This window comes from Coturnix japonica, chromosome 1, assembly GCF_054131305.1.
Source record: "Coturnix japonica strain WE chromosome 1, WE-NBRP24, whole genome shotgun sequence".
NCBI classification, from domain to species: Eukaryota; Metazoa; Chordata; class Aves; order Galliformes; family Phasianidae; genus Coturnix; species Coturnix japonica.
This window is the reverse complement of record NC_140663.1, coordinates 30,007,551-30,028,618: the sequence shown is the minus strand read 5'-3', so window position 1 is coordinate 30,028,618 and position 21,068 is coordinate 30,007,551. Positions and strand designations below refer to the sequence as shown.

Genomic DNA, 21,068 nt, shown 5'->3' with positions numbered 1-21,068 from the left:
TCTATCAGAAAAGACAAAATCCTTTTTCTTCCACTTCAGCGTGAGTTTCCTTTCCCTCCCACAAATGTCATTTCAGAAGCCCTGCTGAGCACGAATCAAGTCTGAATGCACTTTGGTCCTATCTTAAATCTCCCTTCCTTTATTCTTTTATCAACATACTCCTGCTTATTCCAAAGTAACTCAACACTGGTGTTTTGCAGAAATCTTTGCTTTACTTCTTTTTTCCTGTGACAGGATTAAAATAAGAGTGCCTGAGGACATACAGTTGATGAGAAACCTAGGATAGGGTATTTTTAGAAGAGTCAAAGCCCAATTCCCTGTGGCAAATAGACCGAGGGATACAACAAGCAGTGTCATTGTATTATTTTTTCTAAAGCAAGGTTCAGAAGTTACATGCAAATTAAAACCATTTGGCATTTTGATTAACTGATCCGGTTGGCTGATAGGTACAGGAGCCATGTTTTACCTGCAAAACAAGAACAATTACTCTGCTAATCTTATGATATTTCATGGAAATACTACTGATCTCTAAGTAATATATAGCATAAGTAGGAAAATGTGAACCCAGTGCCTCCTACTGAAGACAAAATGTTATAAAGAAGCTTAGACATTACAACATATTTATTTTTAACTATTAGCTTACAGCTTTTGCACTGAGAATACCAAGTGCTTGGGCATCTGGCATCAGCAGTGGACTACGCCCCTAGCCTATATTAATGCTTGTACTGGAATGTATTCCTCCCCACCCTCAAAATATACCAAAAACAAAAGTGAAAACCTTGACTGAGTTGTTTCAGTGGGTAATTACCAAACCTGCAGCACTGGCTGAGGTTCTTCTCTGTAGCAAGTACTGAAACATGATCAGCACAATGCAAACAATGATGGCTTCTTTCGTCACACAGCTCATTTTCCAAGATGCTTTTTTCCAAGACAAGAAGGCCCCAATATTGGATGCAGTATTTTACTAGTTAGCACAGCATCGTCTGTAATAATAGTTTCAAGAACATTTCATTCTGGCTTTATGAGTCTCATTCTTAAATCACTCATATTGAAATCCCTTCCAGTAATACTATTCCATTTTCCCCCTGCATGTTACAGACAGCTGTTTATGTGCTGGTTGTTGTGTTTACTGAAGTGATTTGATACTCTGTGGCAAATATCAACTTGTGAATCTCTGTCTGTACAGAGCACTCATCCAGATGTCACCATGGCAATCTATTTTCAAGCTGTTAGTGACTCAGAGAGCTGGTGATATGTTTGACACAGGGACCTATCCCATTTTCCTCCTTGCTGTCTCTGTATTTCTTAAGCAAGCTGTAAGCTGTGGCTTTAATAGCCTCATTGACTGAATCACCAAGCAAGGCAGAATTTATGTTCTTAAAGGAGCCTTGTAGCTTCTGCTGCTGATCACACAGCACAGACAATCAGTTCCTTTCTTTTCCTTATATCCCTTATATGGAGCTGGGGATTGCTAACAGGGTTGGTCAAGATAAAGTAAGTAACATAGAATAATAGAATCACTCAGGCTGGAAAAGACCTTAAAGATCACAGAGTCCAACCATGACCTACCCATACTACCCTAAACAGACCAGTGCCCAGCTTCAGTGTTGTTTAATTGAACTCCTTGTCAGAGATTAATCTTGAGCATCAATGAGCCACCTAGTAGGTCTGCTCCATTTGTCTCATCAGATTACCCCACTGTATATGGGAACTATGAAGGCAGAGAACACTTCTCCCAACGTTTTGCAGAGTGCTCTCAGTGCTGTGGGCCCATACCTTGTTAGCTTCACAGGGGTTGAATATCAGTAAATGCAACTATCAGAGGGAAATTACTGGGCTAAGCTTGTGTACGTGGTTCCAGCCACCTGCTGCTTTGAGGAAGGCATTGTGCTCATCAAAAACTAAGGTGTAAATTCAGGCCTTTTTTGTCTTCATGATCTTACTGAAGCATAATGGTACGGCCAGTCATAGCTGCTCAAAGCAGACCAGGGAAAATCTAAAAGACCAACCAGGATACAAGTGGAAGGGATGCAGCTGCCCAGCTGGTGTCATGCCTGAACCCGTATTACTTCCTCAGCTCCTTACAGTGATGGGCATATAAGCATGTGGTGACTACAGTGCTGTCCAGATGATAAATGGTCCGTCTGTTTGGTGTCCTGATAATCTGGAGTGATTAGTCTAAACTGGAGTCCACAAATGCCTTATGCCATACAATGGCTGTTATCACTCTTCCCTTGTTGTTCCTGTGCTGTCAGGGATGTAGGAGCTGTCATGGACTCACTGCTGGACCTGCGGGGCAGAGGCATTTGCACATGGTATAATGCAGTAAGATGGTATCACCTTCTCTGAACCGCTGACTTTCTGTCCCTGAGAATACTGAAAGGTTTCATGCTGGGATGACTCAAAACGGAGGTGGGCCATCTCCACACTGATACCTCTGGCATTTATTCATCTGGGAGCTAGAACACACAGGTTCAAGTTCTCACTTGAGAAGCAGGGAACCAAGCCCAATTCTTACATGTACTAGGAAAGCGCTCTTCCCCCACATGGCATGAAACAACAGGCACAATCCACTCCTGCTTACACATTGCTGTCTGAACAGAACAGTTTGCCTTTTCTCTTTGAAGGGTCCATCCTAGGAGGTGCACATCAGGCATGCTGCAGACATGTAATGGGCCCTGGGGGAAAAACACAGCAGAACACATAGTCTGAGATGTTTGGCTGGAGATGAGCTTGAAGTCGTTCATCCTTGACCTGACCAGGGACTCTAGCAGAGCTGGAGGAGCAGAGAGGAAGGGGTTTCCTCTGATGAAGTGTGTGTGCTCCGGAACATACAGCAAGCTTTTGTGTGAGGGAGCATGCACTGCTGGCAATGGGGAAGAGACTGTCCTTCATCTCACCTCGCAGCATGCTTTGATGATAGAGGAAATAGTACTAAAATGCTCATCACATCAAAAACATTATCTAGGCCTCTCTGTATTTCATGTTCGTAAAAGCTTTATTGAAAATCAACAGCAAAGCGGTCTTTTTTTCTGCCAAAAATACTGGCAGCAGTATTTGAACTGCATGTAGGGAATGTGCGTGGCAGCTGAGGGCCAAAAGAAGGAATCATTTCATGCACCCTTTGTGGTGTTTCTGAGCTCACCAGGTGGCCAAGCACCACAGGCTGCCTCTAAGTAGTTCAAAGGATCAATCCTTTTAACAACCCATCTAAGCTGTGTTCAACTGCCCCAAGTCTTAAACCGGATGTGAAAATCCTCTGGTGGATTTGGCCCCAGGCAGTTTGTATTGTGGGGAGTGGAAGTCAGACCTCGAAAGTCAAGAGCCAGTGTCAAAGGTGGTGTCAAACACCATAAAATGTGCAGCTATGTGTAGCTGGATGTGAAGTTCGCTCAGAACAAAGAGCATTTCCTGCTCTAAAATGGAAAGCAAGGAGACATTTGAAGTTCACCTCTCTCTTCTGCTCCTGGAAGCACAATCCTTTTCACTCAACCTTTAATACAGTGACAGCCAAAAATCTTGAACAAAAGACTATAAAGGTTTAAGACGCAGGCACTCAGGTGAGGTAATATCCTACAGAGAGGTATTTGGACAGCACACTGTGTGACAGCGAGAGCTTTGCTGAGGCAGAAATTCAGTAAAAGCCTAATTATGTCTATGCTGGGATTGGGTGCCTGCTAGAGAACCTCCACAGGGACAAGAAAATGTTATTTCTACTAAATAGAAGGCACTTTGCTATAATCTTAAAATAACAGCGGGAAAAGTGGGTCATCTGGGTAAAATCAGCGCAGTTCATTTTGTAGGGCACAGAAAGAAAAGAGACGTACATGAAGAAACAATCAGTGTCTGATTAGACAGTGGAAGAAAATTGGTACAACTTGGTGTAATTTGCAGATTCCCATGTGTACGTTCCCCAGCTGGTCTGCTGACTTCACTTGTAGTGTGAGTCAGGCTGCTCAAGTTTTATGGTAAAACAACCATGATGTACAGTCAATAGCAAAGCAAGTCTATTGCGATTGATAAATTGCTATTAAATGAATAAAGTGAACCCTCCAGCAACAGGAATATACAATTAAAGGCTGCATAGCAGAGAGGACATGTCACTGGCTGTCTTAAATCTCTGCCAGCACTTGAAAGAAGAGCAAAGCACTATTAACACCCCTATAGAAATTAATCAGTACGTTTCCACCTCTCATAAGGGAAACACAGTTGTCCTCGACTCTCTCTTTCCCCCACAGGATTAAAAATATGAATCTATGAGCAGAAGACCACTGGAGTGTGGGGAAAACAAGAGGAAATTACAAAAGGCACCTTTTGTAACGTATGCATGCTTTCATACTTCTTGATGCATGCTTTCATACTTCTTGATGACTAGAAGTTTCTAAATAGAGATTCGATCCTGTCTTGAATACGGGGAATACTTTTATAAATAAAACTGTTGCTTCTCCTGTAAAATCCCTCCATCAAATCAAGGTCCTTACATAGCTGCTACATTCCACCATTGCTATCAGTTCCCAATTTCACACTGCAGACTTTAGTGTTTGGATAATTAAACTGACCTCATCACAGCGTGGTTTAGATGACATGCCATTTGACAGGAAATGGAGACAAAGAGGAAACAAAAATGAATGAGAGGAGAAAAACCATCTCCTTTGTTGCTAAAGTCCCACCCAGGTTGTCTGAACTCTTCGTTTTTGTTTTTTTTTTAGTTTCTTGGAGCAGAGATGGTTTATTCTTTTTTTTTCTACCGCATAGAAACATCTAACGTAAATCCCTCCTCTTTTAGTTTACAGCCATTCCCCCTTGTCCTGTCAGTATTGGACCATACAAGTCCCCCTCCTGCTTGTAAGCTGCCTTCAAGTACTGGAAGCCTGCAATGTCATCTCCCCAGAGCCTTCTCTTCTCCAAGGCCATTTCACTCAACCTTTATCCATAGGAGAGGTGCTTCAGCCCTCTGATCATCTTTGTGGCGCTCTTCTGGACCCATTCCAACAGCTCCATGTTCTTCTTTGTCCACCGAATAATCTACTCTTCAAATCCACCTCTCCAATTTAGAGATAAGGATGTGGTGCAGGACCATATCAAAAGCCCTGCGCAAGTCCAAGTAGATGACATCAGCTACTGTGAACAGCATCCCTGTTCTGCCCAGTCCAGCCCCAAGGCTTGAACCTGGGCTCCTCACCTCTAAGAGTATTCTGTGCCTTAGCACTGCAGCAGCCTAACTACTGATGAGAGTTGTCAGGTGCCATGATCACACAAATACTTTAATATTCTGAACAGAACTTGGTATGTCAGGATGATGGATGGACGTGATGGTCTTGAAGGTCTTTTCCAACCTAGACGATTCTTTGGTTCTAAATAAGCAGCCATGGAGGAAAACGCTTTAGTGCCTCCCAGCAAAAGTATCAGCTGGAGAAGAAAAAAGATTCACTTACACACAGACTTTGCATTTTGGGCCCTGAACAAACTCCTCAGATACAACAAACTTCAAAATACAACATTTAACAGCTTCCTACTGCTTGAATGAATAACTTCCTTTGGAAGAATTGGGCTAATTTGAGCCTTTCAGATACTTGTTTTCCTTTGTATGCAGCCACCTGCACAACTTTCTTCTATGCTGTGTCCTCATCTGGATCTTAGTGAATGGCTCGTTTCTCTTCGAAGCATTTATTTTGCATCTCATAATTTGAAAATACACATTTCATGGAAGCTGTGTGTAATATTTTGGTTTGCTTTGTTTTCAGAATGCAGCCCAAGCTAAAAACACATTCCTGAAGATTAAAAAGCCACAAAGATCACAGGAATATCACCTAAAAATCAGGAATTTTGGATTGTCAGATTGAACTGCAGAAAATATCAAATAGGAGACTTTTTAAACTTATCCTTCTGCCATTAGGTTGATAAGGGGCTGGCTGAGATAATACCTGCCCCACCACTTTGCTGATGTGTAGTTCCAGTGCTCAGATGCATTTTCCTTTGCAGTTTGAATGAAATGCATCAGAAATACATATACATATTCACCTACTGCTGGTATGTGTTTCTTTCAGCCCTTGGATTGCACTTCTGCCTTTTCAGCTTTTAAGTTCTTTAGAACTGAAGTCACATGGAGAGATTTTTAATATTCAAGTGGTCTTCAGATCTGTAGTAAAGATGGGAGAAGTACTTAAATTGGCAAGATAAAAGTATGTGTCTTTTTACTAGTTTTTATTGTTTGAGAGGCCCTGAACAAATCCCAAAATTTTATCCACCCAAAGAATTCAGGTGTCAATCAGTAGTACAACCTCTTGCAAGCTATTTCCTTATCAGGATTAGCAGTTGTGGCTTATAGGCTGGTAATTAACAAGAAATCTATGCAGTTCCCTGTGACTGCTTAAGTTTCTGGATGGAGAAGAAAGAACAAGAGTGTGGAACTACTGTTGTTTTTGCTGCACAGCATGGCTTTTATAGCATCACTCTTGGACTGACCCCAGGATGGCTCATTGTTCAAACAAACTATTTAACTTTGTGGACACAGAAAGCAAAACCAACACAAAGTCCTGAGATCCTCTGTCAACGATGTGTCATCCCTTCAGGCACATTTTCATCAGATCAGCTTTATTTCTCTGGCTGATTCATCAAATCCTTTGTGTACCATTCACATCACTACATAAACATTGGACTCCTTCTTAGCTATTGGAAAATGGCAGTCCCAACATGCTTTATGGTAGCAGTTTTCCTGGAAGCAAGTTCTGCAGTGCACAGTTGGATTTGGATTTGAAGTAAGATTAGTTTCTCCCGTCGTTAGTCTTCACAAACATGCCAAAATCAGTATAATCTTCTTCTGCTGTCTTTCATTTCCCATCGCTGTAGGAAGAATGCCTGGAAATAGTTTAGGACTGCAGAATGGAAGCTGCTGCCACAGCTGCTGAGTTTGCTCAGCTCTGGAGGTTCTTATTAACTTGGAACGTTTCCCAGGAAGCAACAGGATTTTATTTCTGTGGTTTTGCGATTGTGTTGGTAAGGCCAAGAGAGAACATGGTGATAGGAGCAATTTCACGGTTAGTAATTCCTATGGGAAAGCCTTCTACAAAACTTTTAGTGGCACCACTCATATAACCTTCAGTCATTGAAAGACAGTGCCTAAAAACATAGAAATACCTAAATATTGAAACACATGCAACTTTAATGTCCAAGAATGGTAAATAATCAGGATCCTGACTCTTTGCAGCCACAGCCTTATCTGCAGCATTATCAACAGCTACAAGGACTGGAAACATTTCTCTGGAAGCACATTGCACTGGAGCTGACCTTTTAAACAGCTTACACTGTACATTCACAGCTATTCCTAATGGGTTCAGAATTATGTAAGAGAGACAGAAGAACATGTAAAGCGTGAGAAGCTAGCTGTTTCCTCTTATAGCAAGGCAATCCAGATTAGTTTGTAAAGTCTTCATCAACATGGAATATCTCTGATAACAAAACTGCTAGAGCTACCAGTATTCAGCACACAAATCTAGGCACTATGCAAATTACTGCCAACTTGGTCATCTATACAGTATGTGATGTTACAGTCAGCATCCTTGATTTAAGAAAGGCTCGAGTGTGCTCCACACTCACTATCTGATGCAATGGGATGTTTGGTTGCACTCTGCAAAGCCATACTTCACCATCACAATCACAAACCAGAAGGCTAATTCCTAAAACAGAACATGCATCTCTCTCATAAGTTCAAAGTCTCTCTTTGCTTCATTAACATTAGAAAAAAAAATGAAAGGAAAAAACTTCTAGCATTAATTCCTTTTGGGCAGAAGGAGGTGAATTTGAATCACAGAATGGTTTGGGTTGGAAGGCTCCTCAGAGATCATCAAGTTCCAACCTCCCTGTCACAGGCAGGGTTGCCAGTCACTAGATCAAGTAGTATATCAGGTTGCCCAGGGCCCTACCCAACCTGGCCTTAAACAGCTCAGGGATGGGACATCCACCACCTCTCTGGGCAGCCTGTGCTAGCACTTCAGCACTTTCAGTAAAAAAATTCCCTGACATCTAATCTAAATCTCCATTCCTTTACTTTAAAACCATTCCCTCTTGTCCAATTGTCATCTACCCTTGTAAAAAAAAAAAAAAGATTTCCCATTCAATATTGGAAGGCTGCTATCTTCTCTTTTCCAGGTTGAACAGGCCAATGGCCTTCAGTCTATCTTCAGAGCAGAGATGCTCCGGCCCTCTGATCATGTTATGGCCCTCCTCTGGACCCTCTCCAACAGCTATGCATCTTTCCCGTGTTGGGGGCCCCAGACCTGGACACAGATGGGGCCTTATGAATGCAGAGCAGATGGAGACAATCACTTTCCTGTCCCTGTTGGCCACTCCTCTTCTCATGGAATTCAGAATACCGTTGGCTTTCCAGGCTCTTCCTCTAAGCAGGGTTCATCAACTCTGTGCTGAATGGTGACTGCTGAATTTCCAGTCTCTGCTGAAAGGAGTTCATCTGCATTGTACTGCAATTGCACAGTGCTTCAGACAGAATAGGAGGGTGACAGTCACGGGAAATCTATTTTAGACATACAGGTCAGGTCACCTGGATTCAACTCACTTGTCTTCTGAGAACATCTGCTTCTCTACTGACTGCACTTGGAATGCAAGTTCCCCAAAATCCAGGTGCCCTGAAACATGCATAATTGCAGATCTAGAACAGCCACTGTATCACCCACTGCCAGTGAAGCCAGCGATTTTATATGGTTTTCTTTTTACAAACAGAAAGCATGCAAGAAAACCTGAAAAGAAACACAGAAATGCACTCATATGACACAATCCAGAACTAAATAGTATTATTATACTAGTGAATATTATTCACCAGTACAGGCTTTTGAATCGCTACTTGAGAATGAGCTGATATGGCATACCAACACTCAAAGACACAAAACTACACCACCCTACATCTGCCAATGCCGTGATGCAGAAAAACAGCACAGCCAAACACATAGAAGATAACAGCAAATACTTGTTTCTCATACACAACCACAACAGATCCCTTTCACTACATTTAATGAAATCTGTTTGTTGTATACGCGGCGTCATAAACATGCAGTGCTGTATTCCTGCCATTGTCTGGAGCTGACAAGTTCCAGCAGACTTTTAGCAACCAGATAAACAACATGCAGGTTCATGTTTAAGGCCAAACGCTCAGGATGTGCAGCTGTAACAGCAGGTAACGAATACTCTCTCAGCCGAGCTTCAGAAAGGTATGTCCTAAAACTAACTGGAAACAGAAGATATTTTGGTATCTGAAATTAAGCAGGAAATAGACTGCTATGAAATATTTCCAAGAAATAGTTCTCTACTTTCACCTGGAAATATATGTTTTTATTCCACAGTGTTTAATCAGCTTTATGACCACTTCCATGGAAATGAAACACATCAATCAAGTAAACAGTTCACATTGTCAAAGTCAGTACTTACCAGGAGATACAATGACTGCTAAACCTGGCCATTTTGCTACAGCCATACTTCTTTTTAGTTCTCATAACACATTATTCTGTACAACATAGCTTTCCCTTATCTTCACAAACAACTGTTGTTCTCATGCTGTATTTTAACAAGCTCACATGCTCAAAGACGGCTTCCTTAAAAAAATTTACCACGTCCACATATCAACATGGAACTTACAAAAACACTCCTAAAATTGCTGTTAACCTTACAGGCTACCATCCCTCTAAATCAATGTCCTCTCTGAAATCTGCCACAGCTGGAAGGCCAAACGTAGCTCATGGCTCAGCTAGGCCAAATCTGCTGACTTCAAACAGAACACACCCACCTTTTGGGATTTTGATTTGTATAAAAGCTTCCTCAGAAGGTTAATGAAATTAAGTTTTTGATCTATTCTAGATTTTCCAAAGGGAACATTTATCCTTTATCACTGGGCAAAAATGAATTTTCCAAAGTATTAATGAATTTCTGTCTCATCCATGCTTTGAAGTTTTGATACCATTCCATAAGCTTTTTTCTTCTTTGAATTTTTTCTTGTAAGCTCATTTGTTTTTCTTTCTCTAAAACAGCAGGAAGCTCTTTCCAGTTTTTAATAAAGATAAACGGAGCCCCCATGGTTTTTAATAATTGTAATGGAGCACTGTGGTACACTGACGAATTTCTGCAGTCACCAAGTGTCATTACATCTTCTATAACAGGTACAGATCCATATGAACAAGCTTCATAAATTCTGTAACATTCAGTATTTATTCCCACTGGGCACAATGTCAGATCACTCTGCAGCAAGGCATCTTGATAGTTTTTGAAACTTTCATTTGTTTCCTGAGGCTGCCACCTAGGAACATAAAGAGGTTGAAAATTAACAACTTTCCCACGTGCATTACAATGAAAAGCAGAGATGTGCTTTAATATCAGTTGCTTACAGAACTGAAAATGTGAATGTTAAAAAAAAAAAAAAAGCTTTTACTTTTCATCTTAACTTCATCTTAAACATTATTGAAATACCACTGTTAAAACCAGATTACAACCCTTTTTAGATATGGACCTTTTAGTAGCATACAGAAGGATAAGGTGCTGATTGAAACTCCATTTTAAATCTTTTGCATGACTCGGGTGATGCGTATGTCCAATTATTCCACAATTGAGTTCAGAAAGAGACAGCGAAACACTTGATGGACTTCCCAATGACCTTTTTTTTTTGCTTGAAATCCTTCAGACTGGTGATGACTTACTCTTTAAATCCCTCTGCTCTAGCATGTACAGCAATTTGTTAACCCTGTTAGTATGCCTGGAGTGTCTCAGCATGTCTGTGAGATAAGAGTTATGCCACAAATACTGTTCACCTCCTGAGGCTTTTGATCAGGGTAGCAGAGGTCTTCCAAAGCACTGCTCTGACTACTAGCAATCATTTCACAGGTGATGCTTGGCAAAATTAAGAAAAGCAATCAGAACTCCATTTCTGCTAGCCAGAAGATCTGTTCTACCTATTAGGAGCAAAAAAGTTATGCTGCTCAGATTAAACCCACCCTTGTATAGAACACAACAAAATACTGCTGCCTTTTTCTTCTGGAAAGATTAACACACACAAGACTTAAGTATTTCTTGTTACATTATAATCATGTAAGGAAAAAAAAATGATGTCATTACATATGGGTTACATACAAGATTTTTCTAGGTATTTAAAATGTTACTAAGCCTTACGCAAAGAATCCTAGCAGTGTTCTCTTTAATCATGACTTTTATCATTATTTGTTCCATTTTTTAACATTCAAGAAAGGACTGGTAGTAATAAGAGCAGGCAAAAATTCAGGGTATTTTCAAGAAGTGAATCAGTGTCTTACTGTTCTCTGGCTGCAATCCAGCAAAGTTTATCAAGCCCATCCTGCTTCAGAATTTCCATCAGGGTTTCTCTAGAAGAGTTCTTGTAAACTGTTCCTAAGAAATTACAGAGATACGACCTTGGATCGTGTAGCATTGACCAGCTGGGCTCTACAACCGGAAAATTTCTGTAGCTGTAAAGAGAATGTACACATTAGATAATTACAGGCTTTATGCTAAAAGAAAATACACTTTGCATCATTTCATGTTTACTATCTCATATTCTAAGATTAAAACCCCCTTTATATATATATATATATATATATATATATATATATATACACACACACACACACACACTATATATATATATATAGTGTATATATATATATAATAATATATATATGTTTTAAACCAACCTGCACTGTAACCATAAGCAAACCAGTACAAGTTTTCTCCTAAAAGTTGGTCTTTTTTCCCCTCTGTCATGACCACTCCCTTCTGGAATGTCTCCACAGTCTTCTGTCCTGTTTTGACACCACAGAAACTGTGCATGCGTGCTACAAATACCTTTTAGAAACACACTTTCCCCAAAGCATCTGCTCTCTATTTTACTTTGCAATGATTTCATTCTCATTAATACATAGGTTGCTCCAAAAGTAATGCCTCCTATTTACTCCTTCAGAAATTATAACAGTGAGCAAAATAATACTCTGATGTAACAAATTATCAGCTAGAAAACAGTATTTCTCAATATAGCCATCACCATTAGCTGTGCATTTTCACCAACATGAGCAAAAGCCTGCACGCCACCACATAAAAATGTGTGGGTATCCATAAAGTGACTTGTCTTTCATGTCAGTATTGCCACTGCTGAAATGTACCACACCCAGGGCCTCAGCATTCTCATATTTACTAGTTGGTCTCCAGAAACATTCAGCAAGCATCAGTGAATGTCAATGGGTGCCATTATTTCACGTGGAGGAATTCAAGGCCATACCTTTGCTCTCTATATGCACTGCCAAGTCAGAGCACCCCTCTGCTGCCATTTATCACAGAGCAACAACATGGAATGGAATATTGGTGGGAAGGTTCAGCCTCTACTACTGTACCACCAACACCGACCTCTGAAAGCATGGGCCAACGTAATAGAACAGGAGACATAACTTTCAGAGCAGCCCTCATAGTCTAGAATATCTACACTGATTTTCCCCACCTTCCCAGATTTGGATGAAGCAGCCTTTTCCAAGTTCATCTCTAGCCTGATTCATCTACTCTCACAGAACTGTTTTTTTTTTCCCCATGGCAAACCGTATTACACTATTCTATTTATCTTTCTTTCCCTTCTTCTCTTGGAAAATCTGGCCCATATACTTGCTTTTAACAACAAGTCTTCTAACTGGCTGCAAAGCTCCACCCTAACTCCTGATCTCTTTTACACAACACAACTCTGTTGTTTCTTTCTGTTTTAGTCACCTTAATCTTGACATCTCAAAACTCAACTTCTTTTTGCTCATGAGCTCCCAATATCATCAATTCTCTGACACTATTAAGAATCCAATACTTCAGCTGCACTGTGTATAAAGCTACATATCATTTGCAGACTGGCTCAACACACGATGCTAAATTCAAGTGTAACACAAAGCTATGAAAATAATCCTGAATTCTTTTGTTCTTGTATTACCACGATACACAGCTAAAACACTATAACTTTGTTAATAAGGATTAAACTGCAAAAAAATACATGTAACTGAACCAAACACATATCCACTTCACATACACTGCCTGAGCACTATGTAGAACAAAAAGGTTTTGTAAATAGGCAGTTAAGCCAGCTTATTCTAATCTGATACTGGAATACAATAATTCCAAACGAGAAGCATGTAATTTATTATTGAGAGGGGTTAAAAAAAAAAGTATCACCAATAGTACCCCATTAGTACCCCATTCCTGTCCTAAACAGACCTTTTAAATCCTTGTGTATGTATTGCAGCAGCAGTTATCATAAATTTCAAGAGAAAACCTACTGAAGATAAATAAACAAACAGAAAACTCCACTGGACACAAGCTGATTTTGTTTAGAAGCTGCCTAAATCCTACTCTTCTTCTGCTATGTTATTATTTTGACAGATGTAATTTTGAAAGATTCTAACACATCATGTTGAAAATCATAAATAGGACCATGTTCTACTATACTCATTGTGGATATCAGCAGTACAATTCCAATTCAATTTCCAGCCTTCGTATAGAACAATTACATGTCAAATGTAAATTTGTGCCTATAGCACTTACGTAGCTACTCCTAAAGGCCACTGGAAAATATCTTCTTCATTTACCAATGCGTAGTCGTACGTTATGAAGAGCAGATTAACAAATCCTCCGTGTCTTTTCAGGTATGGTTGAATCCATTCGTTGTTGCACTGCTCATTTCCAAGCAGCACAACAGCTACATGCCGTATCTTGTGAGTCTGAAGCAATGTTTGTGCATAATGCAACCACTGAGTGGCGTAAGCGATCTTTGCTTTTTCTCTTCCATTCAGAACTAGCACAACATTCTCAGCTTCAACTGAGAAGTAGTCAGGAACTACAGATGGACCAGTGATAAAGCTGTGAAAACCAGAATACAAACAGTAAATACCCTTAAGGCAAATTATTGACCTTGATCTTCTAAGCATCCTCACCGCACACAAGAGACTTTTTTTCTTCAGTAAAGTAAATGCAGTATACCTATGAGAGAACAACCACTTCTGTTGTTAATACATATAGTTATAACACAGCTTTATTTAGGGAAAAAAGCTTTTTATTAATTCCAGTAGTAACCAATGAATAATGCATTAGAACAAGGAGAGAAAAACTTGTAGAAGCTTACTAAAACTGACGTCTTATTAAGGGACAGCAGGCTGCTCTGGTGTTTGTTTTTCCCTTAAATTTTGGTTATCACAGAATCACAGAATCGTAGGGGTTGGAAGGGACCTCTAGAGATCATCAAGTCCAAACCCCTCCCAAAGCAGGCTCTCTACACCACGTCACACAGGTAGGCGTCCAGGTGGTTCTTGAATATCTCCAGAGAAGGAGACTCCACCACCTCCCTGGGCAGCCTGTTCCAGTGTTATGTTAAAGTAAGTACAATAACCAGACTGCATCATCTGATACTGAGTGGAATCTACAAGGCAAGAGATAGGTATCTAACGAGAAACTCATGCTGCTTGTGTGACTCTGGTCAAACCACAGGATTTGATACAGGTCAGGTTGCACATTTTAGGTATGAAACTGCATTCTTAGATTTATCACAATATTCCGAATATTGAAATTGCAGCCGTGTAGCAAAATCATTACATCACCAATCATTAACAAGCATGGGAAGTGCAAGTACATAAACATCCCATCCTGAATGAACTGCCACGAAGCAAACCAGTGTTTGCCAGCTTCTGCTCTTCAGTCACCTGCTGTGTTAACAATGTGTTGACTGATCTCAAAGGATTAGTGATTACACACCATGGGAAGGAGTGGAAGTGAAAAAGGCTAAGTTTTTTGTTATTTTTTTCCTATCAGAAATCAATTTAGTGTTCATGTTCTAGACTGAAATACTGCATTACTACAGTTTTATAACTACTAGATACTCTTAATTTAAAAGAAACATCAATTTTAATGAACTGAGAATAAGTGTGTGGTGTAACGCACTAAATATTGAGACTAACAGTTTCAAATCAAGCATGCCTAATGAGAAGAGAATTCACAGCAAAGCTGTACAGATGGCTTCATTGAACATACCTGAGACAGGCTGACCTTTGGTTAAGTATATTCTAAACCTGAATTAATATGCCATGCTGCTGGTTCAGTGCCTTATTTTGGAGCCAAGAAAAATCACGATTTGGAATTAAGACTGTTAAAAGAGTTAATGTAAATCAGGCCAAGACATAATCCAAAGTTAAACATACAATGAGAAATGACTTAATATGCACAAGAACAGTGACAACCTCATCGCTGAGATTCATAAGAGAGAATATCCTGAGCATCATAATGCCTGATACAGAAAATAGGATATACAGATAATACTTTGGAAAAAGAGACCTGGGGGAAAAGAGTTTTATCTATGGACAGTGTTGTGAGGCTACCAGTTGTACAGGAGTTAACACGATGTACAGCTGGGGAAGCAAAGATGAAAGGAAACATGAATTTGCAGCATGACGTTGTGCTGGAGGGAGAAGACCAAGGAAACACCACATTTCAGTAATAAAAACATAGTACTAAGGTTGTGCTATGAAATACCAGTCAGAATACAATAGCTGTTATGAAACATAAAGGAGGTTACAGAAGCTGTAAATTCACTATTCACATAGACTGTAACAATACCTCATCAGACTGACATGTGGAGTCTGCATTTTTAGACTCAGTAAACACCTTGCTTCAAATGAAGTCTTTGTTTTTCCTTACTTGTCTGAAAACTGGTACAAATAGACCTAGTCACAAAGGTGACGGTCAGAAAGCCCCTCTGGAACAGCAATATAACTAGGTTAAACATTTTAACAGAGGAAAAGATGCCCAATATATTCACCATGGAGATACCTCAAATGAAATAAAGGAATTACTTAAGAGCAAGAAGAACTGAGAGCAGAGCTCTGAAAGCAGTAGTCCAAATAACAAGAAGCTTGAAAGCAGCCTGTAGGCTGTACAGAAACGCTGTATAAAAAGTCCACATGAACTGTGCACCTCGACCCAAATAAGAAACAATGCAGTACCTCAGAAAAAAACCCACCACCAGGCTTAATAGAATAGTTAGAAGCTATGAAAAGGCAAAGGTCACCACTAAAAAAACCAAGAAGCTTGCCCTAATAAAGGAGGGCAGCAAAGCTCATGAAATACTGCAGATAAAATGTAAACAAAAGATCAAGGCTAAAAAGTAACATTAACAGCACCTCATAAAAAGAAGTTCAGGCTGATTAGAGAAGGCTTTTAAATATACAAAGAGCAAAATATATGAAAAAAATATATAAATATATATGAATATATATATATAAAAATATATATGTGAATATATATAAATTATATATAATATAAATAATATGTAATAAAAGCAAGTACAGAACTAGTGGGATCTCTTAATGGCAACGGTTTGGAAAACATACTCAGAGATATCAAAGCCCAGCAGAGAACGCTTCCACATCTACCTCATTCCTCTGAAGCAGGAAATACAAATCAAAACACATTATTATATCAAGTGAAGAAACTGGAGCTGGATGGTTTTCACTTGTGAGTTCTGACGGAACTCAAACATGGAAACTGCAGCACTGCTGGTAAAGGTCTGTGTGGCTGTCAGTATGAAGAGATACTGCACCTAACGAAAAGCTCGTCTGTTAGCATCATTCCCTTCTACAAAAACAACTTGAGGGGACACTGAGAGCTACAGAGCAGGCAGTATGACTTTCCTGTCTGAAGAACCTACAATGAAGACAACATTATCAGATCTGGTAAGGTCACACTCATGGATGTCACACTACTACCATAGAATCATAGAACATCAAGGTTGGAAAGGACCTATGAGATCATAAGATCATGTAGAAGCCAACACGGCTCCTACAGAGAAATGCTGTCGCACTAATGTGCCCTGCACCTATGAAAGTGTTAGAAAGAATACAGATAAAAGGGATCAGATAAGGGGATAAGGGAATACAGACAGCTAAAGGGACGTTACAGCATATCTGGCTTTTCAAAAAGTGTCACCAAAGGCTATTAAGGAAACTACATTGCCACAAGTGATCCTTTGTGAAACTGTCTGTCAGGAAAAGAAATCTTTGCTTCATTTTGTTGAGTGTGCTTTCATTCAGCTATCTGCAATGAATCAAGATTCCTGCACTCTGCACAAAGAGGACAGAAGAGTGGACAGAAGAACAGCAGGGGCTATGAGGGACTGGGCATCTTGAGCTGGTGGATGGCAGACCTGCCAATTGCGGGGGGTTGGAAGTAGGTAATCTTCCAGGCCCCTTCCAACCCAAGCCAGTCTAGTCTCCTTTTATTGTACCTTTACTGAAAGCCTTCAAAAATGGTATTAAAAAGTGCATAATATAAAACTGTTAAGGTGCCTCAGTGTTTAGATGTTTCTCAGGCTTGGTTCCACTTCCTGGTGAGGTCCTCAGTTGTTCACACACCACAAAATTACAGTATTTCCAACTCACATTAAAACAATTCCAACTTTGATAGACAAAATTATGTACCTCTGTATCTTACCACGCTCTTTAACAAATTCAGCATTGGAAAGCAAAAATTAATGAGCTGGAGGCTTGTTAGTTTAGCCAGCTAGTACCTGAAATGTGTTTTTCCTGCTTTTTGGCTTCCTTCTCTCCACTGTGCAGTCACATCAGCTGGCTCAAGATGCCCTCCAAAAATATGCTGCCATAGGTAAAGACCTACATAAAAGATGAAGGTATGATGGCAAATTTTAATGCATATCTTTACGTTACCAGCAAGAAAAAAAAGAGGAAAAAAAAAGTAGTTATAGAAAATGAAAACAATATAAGTACTCAGAAAAGAAGTATCAAAATTTCTATGGACACTGCACCCCCATAATCTTTAAGACTTGCAATTAGTTAAGAGAACTTTTTCACACATCAGGGCATTTGAAAAGATTCTCCTGCTGACAAAACATCACTAAATGACAATATACCACACTAGCACTTCTATTAGCATCTCCTTCTAGCACCCCTAACACTTAAAAGTTAACACATATTAATCAGCATTTCAAGCACAAGCATATTTCTCTAAAGCTTTTGAGAAATACCCGAATTTTATGACAGAACGTATCACCACATAATACACTGTGTGTTCTGTGCTAAGTTTAACTAAAGCTGGAAATTCGACATTTCTAAAGAAACTTTAAAAACAATAGCCACAAAAACTATCATGTCTGACATGGAACACGTCCTACAGGGACAGGCTGAGAGAGCTGGGGCTGTTCAGCCTGGAGAAAAGAAGGCTCCAAGGCGACCTGATAGTGGCTTTTTGGTATCTAAAGGGGAGCTACAGGAAAGAAGGGGACAGACTCCTTAGCAGGGTCTGTGCTAACAGGACAATGGGAAATGGTTTCAAACTTACACAAGGGAGTTTTAGGTTGGATATAAGGAAAAAGTCTTTTACTGTGAGGGTGGTGAGGCACTGGAATGGGTTGTCCAGAGAGTTGGTGGATGCCCTGTTCCTAGAGACATTCAAGGTCAGGCTGGATATGGCTCTGAGCCATAACCTGATCTAGCTGTGGGTGCCCCTGTTCATTGCATGGAAGTTGGACTAGACCGCCTTTAAAGGTCCCTTCCAATTCTGAGAATTCTATGATTCTATAAGAACAATTAAATGTCTTCAACAGTAGCCAAAGTCCAATTACAGAGAGGCAACTCAATGTCTTCTAGGATAGAACAATTTCCCAACTCATGGATGGGAGCAGCAGTGCACAAAATGCTCTATTTCTCACTGCACAATGCTTTAGTTCATAAAGCATAAACATGACAAGAATCCTGTTTGAATCAAATAAGATGCCTATCTTCTGTTGCACTGTAAGTTATGTGGGATTCAAAATGTGATTCTGTTTCTTGGCCACTACTGCAGCTCTCTGACAGATGTGAAAAGCAGCACTGAAAAGAGCTGATACATGTAGCTACTTTTATACTGTTATTAATGTAATTCTGAATAACTACCACCACCTTAATACTTCTCATTTACAGGTATACACAGATTTCAATCATACGTATAATCACAGAATCACAGAATGACCCGGGTTGGAAGGGACCTCAAGGATGATGTAGTTCCAAGCCCCCTGCCTGGCAGGGCCACCAAACATACACCTTTACTAGATCAGGTTGCCCAGGGCCCCGTCCAACCTGGCCTTGAACACCTCCAAGGATGGGGCATCCACAACCTCCCTGGGCAGCCTGTTCCAGGGCCTAACCACTCTCCTAGTAAAGAACTTCCCCCTAACATCCAACCTAAATCTTCCCTCTTTTAACTTAAAACCATTTCCCCGTGTCCTGCTATTATCAGCCCTTTCAAAGAGTTTACTCCCCTCCTGGGAGTAAGTTCCCTTCAGGTATTGAAAGGCTGCAATGAGGTCACACCTTCTCTAGGCTGAACAAACCCAATTCCCTCAGCCTGTCCTCACAGGGGAGGTATATCTGTTTGTATGTAACATTCATTTAAAGAAAAGCAGTGGTCTATCAGAGAAGTTGTGATGAATAAGTTCTCACTATATCTGCTTACCAATCGCTGCTTTTCCCCAGATCTGCACTCTAAGACTGGTCTGTTCTAGCTGAGACCTTGCGTTGTGTACCAGCTTAAGAACACTTTCGTATCTCTGCTGAGCAGCAACCTGTTCGCTTTTCTCATCAGCTTCCCACGGGTTCCACTCTTCATTTCCCAAAGGAACATGATCGATACCTACGATACCCAAACACACAACTTACATAAGACCCCCAGCTCAGTGTATATGTAGTGCATATACACTGAAGTCAGTACGGAACCCCAGGCACCTCATCACGCCCCGCCCCAGCAATAACGGCGGCAAGAAGATGGCGGCCGCCAGCGCAGGCGGATAGCTGTGGGCATGAGGGGCTCCTCGGCCCCGCTCTCCCTTTAGGGGCCACCCCCTCGCCCCTGCCCGTGATCCCGCAACGGGGACGATGCGGGCACTGCGGGCGCTGCGCTCGCTCACGCCGAGGCCTCACGGGCGCGGGCCGCCGTTCCCCGTCGCGTTGTGCTGCCGCTCTCACCTCGCGGACCGCGGCGGTCCTTGTGCGGCGGGCGGGAGGAGGCCGGGCGGCGGGGCCGGAGGAAGACGGTGTAGGCCGCGTACAGGGAGAAGAGGCCGTATGCCACGAGCAGGGCGGAGCACAGCCGCTTGCGAGCGCCCCGCATGCCGCCCGGCGGGGACAGCGCCGTGAGGCGGCGGCGGGAGGAGCTGCAGCCGCGGCCCGGCGCTGTGTGCGTCCCAGCGTGCCGGGGTTAGTGACAGCGCTGCGAGCAACGAAGGGAAGCAGTGAGGGTTTTACCTCATAGAAAGGTGTATGCACGTCGGAAATGGAGCCATCAGTCTGTACTAAAGCTAGATGTTAACATTCCTGGGAAGCAACTAGCAGCTTGTTTCTAATGCTTGACCTGAATGGTCAAAAAAGCCAGGAGAGGGTGGTCAGCAGGGATAGGGAGGTGATTGTCCCTCTCTGCTCCTGTGAGTCCCCATCTCTCATACTGTGTCCAGGTGTGGAGCCCTCAGTACAAAAAAGACATGGAGATTTTGGAAAAGGTCCATAGGAGGGACAGGAAGATGATCAGGGGCTGGAGCACCTCCCCTATGAGGACAGGCTGAGGGAGTTGGGTTTGTCCAGCCTGGAGAAGAGAAGGTTGCGGGGTGACCTCATTGCAGCCTATCAATACCTGAAGGGAACTTACACCCAGGAGGGGAGTAAACTCTTCGAAAGGGCTGACAATAGCAGGACACGGGGAAATGGTTTTAAGTTAAAAGAGGGAAGATTTAGGTTGGATGTTAGGGAGAAGTTCTTCACTAGGAGAGTGGTTAGGTCCTGGAACAGGCTGCCCAGGGAGGTTGTGGATGCCCCGTCCTTGGAGGTGTTCAAGACCAGGTTGGATGGGGCTCTGGGCAACCTGATCTAGTAAAGGTGTATGTTTGGTGGCCCTGCCAGGCAGGGGGCTTGGAACTACGTGATCCTTGAGGTCCCTTCCAACCTGGGTCATTTGTGTGATTCTGTGATTCTGTAATGGTAGTTGAAGCCCAGTGATCTTCACCCACC

At 41.4% G+C, this 21,068-nt stretch overlaps 1 protein-coding gene across 2 annotated transcripts; it reads right to left on the bottom strand.

Annotated features, from left to right (window-relative positions):
- Positions 1 to 9,320: 9,320 nt before the first annotated feature.
- On the bottom strand, positions 9,321 to 20,194 carry RXYLT1 (ribitol xylosyltransferase 1). 2 transcript variants are annotated; one of them, XM_015855410.3, is made up of 6 exons: positions 20,034 to 20,194; positions 19,525 to 19,701; positions 17,585 to 17,687; positions 13,576 to 13,890; positions 11,307 to 11,477; positions 9,321 to 10,300 (listed from the first exon to the last, which is right to left on the bottom strand). In XM_015855410.3, exons 1-6 carry the CDS (start codon positions 20,176 to 20,178, stop codon positions 9,883 to 9,885), a joined length of 1,329 nt encoding a protein of 442 aa, XP_015710896.2. In that variant the 5' UTR covers positions 20,179 to 20,194; the 3' UTR covers positions 9,321 to 9,882. The 2 variants fall into 2 exon arrangements, with proteins under 2 accessions (XP_015710896.2, XP_085370425.1); XM_085514299.1 differs by lacking the exon at positions 19,525 to 19,701.
- Positions 20,195 to 21,068: the final 874 nt, after the last annotated feature.